The 3,809-nt window shown below is 51.2% G+C and overlaps 1 protein-coding gene across 1 annotated transcript in view; it reads left to right on the forward strand.

The window, feature by feature from the left end:
* Positions 1 to 281: 281 nt before the first annotated feature.
* Positions 282 to 3,809, forward strand: part of IMMT (inner membrane protein, mitochondrial) — a gene marked incomplete at its 5' end in the record, with an annotated part of 5,709 nt that continues 2,181 nt past the window's right edge. Inside the window, 2 exons of the mRNA XM_010132698.1 lie at positions 282 to 411; positions 3,070 to 3,293. Of these exons, the coding sequence (XP_010131000.1) occupies positions 282 to 411; positions 3,070 to 3,293 (354 nt within the window). The remainder of the gene's footprint in view (positions 412 to 3,069; positions 3,294 to 3,809) is intronic.

The following is a 3,809-nucleotide window of genomic DNA, read 5'->3' on the forward strand; positions in this document are numbered from 1 at the left end:
TTGAACTCAACGCTAGTGGCCTTGAGACCAACTTCCTCAGCCAAGGATTAGTGGTAGTTCCAGCAAATAATTATCGTATGCAAGAGGTCCCATATCATCAGGGTGGGTTTTTCTGGTTGGTGTGTTGTTTTTTTTTTTTTTTCTCACCCAAGTGTGTTTGCTTTTCATGGACTGGAGGGTAACGACAACTGCCACCACCTCAATGGCTTTAATTTATGTATGGCTCTGTCTTCAGGACTTGCCTTGAAAACTAAAACTAATCTCATCTTTGTTTGTTACAGGTTCAGGCAGCACAATCGGAGGCCAAGATAGTGGCTCAGTATCATGAGCTTGTGGCGAAAGCTAGAGAAGAGTTTCAGCGAGAGCTGGACAGTATCACCCCCGATGTGGAGCCTGGCTGGAAGGGGCTGAGTAAGTCTCCGATTGCAGAGTTAATTCGTGCTCGTGCTTGCAGCGTTGCTGTAATTACAGCCACTACAGTTGGAGTACAGCGTCCTGACGTCCACACTGTTTGGTTGTATTGAAGAGAAAATGAGTTCACAGTTCACACGGGTAACCTGCTGTCGGTGTTCGGAAAAGGCTGAGCTCTGGAAACGGCTGTGCTCTGTGCCACGCTTCTCAGGTCGTAGCTGCTGTGTGATAAGCTCACCTCTTCCCTCCCCTGGTACTCCAGGAAGAGAGCCAGGTCTCTCCAGACCTGGAGCAAATCCTGTCACTCACTCATCAAGTATTTGGCTGGCTGTCCCTCTGTGATCGGAGGATTATGATACACCATTGTAACAGTGATAAAGAACGTGTTCCCATCCACGACAGACTGAACGAGTTCGTTGCTCGTACCCTCCCTACCCCAGCACTTCTAGATAGAACTGACACTCACCTTGAGCAACAGCCAGTGCAGCAACAGCAGCAGGTGAACAGGCATCTCGGGTGGGTTTGATGGTATCACAGCTCTGCCTGAGATCTGGTAGCTCATGCGCCTGTGTTTATTTGAGGTGCTTGGGCTTTACAACTGGAGCTCTCTTCTGCTTTCCTTCTAACAGGAAAAAGGGCGAAATGGGATTCCAAAAGCCATTTTAAATTAATAAATTGTTTGTGGAGCCTGCTTTTGGGGTATTAGTATTGAAAAGGTTTGATTTAGGCACCCTGGAGATGGAGCTGCCTCCCCTTGTGCAGGGAGACCACCTTGGCTTTAGTGCTCACTGCCCTTTGGAGGGAGCAAAGGGAACCTACTGGTCCTGGTGGCCTCCACGCACCCTGTCTCATGCAGGTGTGACCCGCTGAAGGACACGGGACTGACCTGTTAGGGGCCGTGACTCTCACTGCCACTCAGGAATTTGTTTCTGAACCGACTAGTTCTGATTTAGAAGAACCTAGAGCTGTCAGACCACAATTTCCTGTGTCCTGCTGCGCTTCCCTGCTCCCAGCTCCTATCCCTCGCTTGGGCTAAACTTCAGCATCGGTCTGTGGGTTTCTGGAGGGGACTGTAGGTTGGGGTGGTTTGGGCTACACCTCGCCTGCCACAGAGAGACTTTTATACCTGACATACTGTTCTTCCTGAAGACTTGGGCTCTTGTTTAAGTCTCTGTAGATCAGAAGCTCTGACGTTTTCTGTTTCACTTTTGCATGGCTGACCTGCTGTGGTGAATGTGCATTAACTTTTCCAACCTCTTCTCTTTGTGTTGCAGAGATAACTGACTTAGGTGAGTTCCTCTTTCTTCTGGTCCTGTCCACGTCAGCTCTTCTCCTTGTCCTTTTCTGTGTTTGTGTGGTACACCACTTGAAATTACAGGCACTATCCTCAGAGGGGTGAAATGTTGCGTTCCTGGAAGGTGTCAGGCTGAGGGCCGCGCTTTGCCACCCTTTCCACTAATTTTGCGTGCCTGGTTTAAACCACAAAATCTTTGTCTAGCAGCACGTCCTGCTCACTGTGATCGCTGCCTTGGGAAAGCCAGGTTTAAACTTCCCTCGTGAATTCAAGCCCGTCCACGAGTGCTGCTGAGATTCCAATGAGAAACAGAAACTTTGCCCGGCTGAGGCTGTGTGAGGGCGCTTGTCCTCAAGCAGGCTCGCCTCGCAGTGGTTCTGCCTTGAGAGAGGCGCTGGGTACCCCAGCTGCTGCTGACGCCACGGAGCGTCAAGGCACTTCGTGTGTAGGGCTGCTCCGAGCTGGGGCACCAAACCCACCTCCGTTTAATTTGAAGTTGGCTTGGCTCTCCACATTTAATCTTCATGAATAAAGATTATAAAGGGGGGGTTGGGACTGAATGATCTTAAAGTCCCAACTCAAACCATTCTGACTGATTTTAGAAGTGTTGATCGACTCTTTGATTCCAAGGTTAATTATAATTTAATTAATTTGATCGAAGAAATGTAATTTAACACTGGAGTGCAGAAACCCCCCGTTCTCTTTGTGACTGTTAAGTTCAGAGCTCAGAGCTGCTGGGCACGAGCACCGCTGCCCCGAGCCCTCCTGACCAGGCGTTTCCCCAGCCCTTGCCAGCAGCATGGCCGAAGGACTGTGGAATTGCGCTTGCCTTGGGCCCCGCAGTCCCCAGCAGTCCCTGGTCCTCCATGCAGGCGATGGAGCTAGCAGCCAGCACAGAAGGAGCTGCAGCCTGTACAGAGCCTGTGCCCTTCTCAGGTCATCAAATCTGCACATGCTGCAGGCGTAGCCTGTGTCGTCCTCCTGTCCCAGCAGAAAACCTGCAAACTCCTTAGAGACACCCATGTGGTTGTGACCCGCCCTGCTCTGAGTAGCCAGACCTGGGGTAGGAAATCTGACTGGGAGCAGCTGGGCTGGAGGACTTGAAGAGATCAGAATTGCAGCTGTCCCACTCGGTGTCACCTGGATGTGGGAGTCTAAATAATAGCCTTGAAAATTTCAGAGAAACTAAGATAACTTCTCTTCTACCCAGACAGAAAGTACTTGCTTCTAGGTGTGGCTCAAAGTGGCTCCAGGTGGGTGTTAGAACAGGTTGAGGGCTCAGTCAACCACGTGGAGCCCCTGAAGTGCTTGAGGAGGAGGTGGGTTTCCCTGCAGCCCTTCCTAACACCCCGTGTCTCCTCTAGCGGGCCAGCTATCGACAGATGACCTGAACTCCCTCATCGCACACGCCCATCGTCGCATCGACCAGCTGAACAAGGAGCTGGCGGAGCAGCGAGTGAGGGAACAGCAGCACATCGAGTCAGCCCTGGAGAAGCAGAAGCTTGAAGATAAGAAAGCGTTTGAGGCAGCTGTGGCCAAGGCACTGGAGCATCACAAAAGTGAGATTGAGATGGAACAGGAGAAGAAGGTAAGGTGGCGTAACGCGCCTGGTTGACTCTCTGGCTCGAGAGGGATGTAGAAGAGTGTGAGAAAGCCCATAAAGAGCAACCAGGATGTTCTGAGAGATAGGGCAAGCCCCTCAATTTGGCGTGGAAAGGAGATGTTGAGCAAGGAGAATTCTGCAAAGTTAGAACGGTCAAATCCTAACCGCGAAACAGGGAATGGCTCCTTCACATCCCTGTCTGCTGTCGGACGTGGGATTACTGGGTCAAAAATACATGTTGGATCTGAGCAGTTTGGCCATCTTAAGGTTATGTAGCCCCTCCATCCTGCTCTAGGAGGGAGCAGCGTGACCTTACACGCTTTGCCAGGGGGCTGGGATTTGATTCCTTTCCAAAGGACTGTGGAATCTCCTCAGGATGTTAGTGCTGCTTGGGGCAGGAAGCAAGCGCAGCTCACAGATGTGGGCACTTGGGCGCTGGAGGCTTTGCTGGCTGAGATGCTGTATGGCAGGCAGCTGCCTCTGGCAAATAATCGGTGTGTC

The sequence above is a fragment of the Buceros rhinoceros genome, unplaced genomic scaffold, assembly GCF_000710305.1.
Source record: "Buceros rhinoceros silvestris isolate BGI_N320 unplaced genomic scaffold, ASM71030v1 scaffold11820, whole genome shotgun sequence".
NCBI lineage: Eukaryota > Metazoa > Chordata > Aves > Bucerotiformes > Bucerotidae > Buceros > Buceros rhinoceros.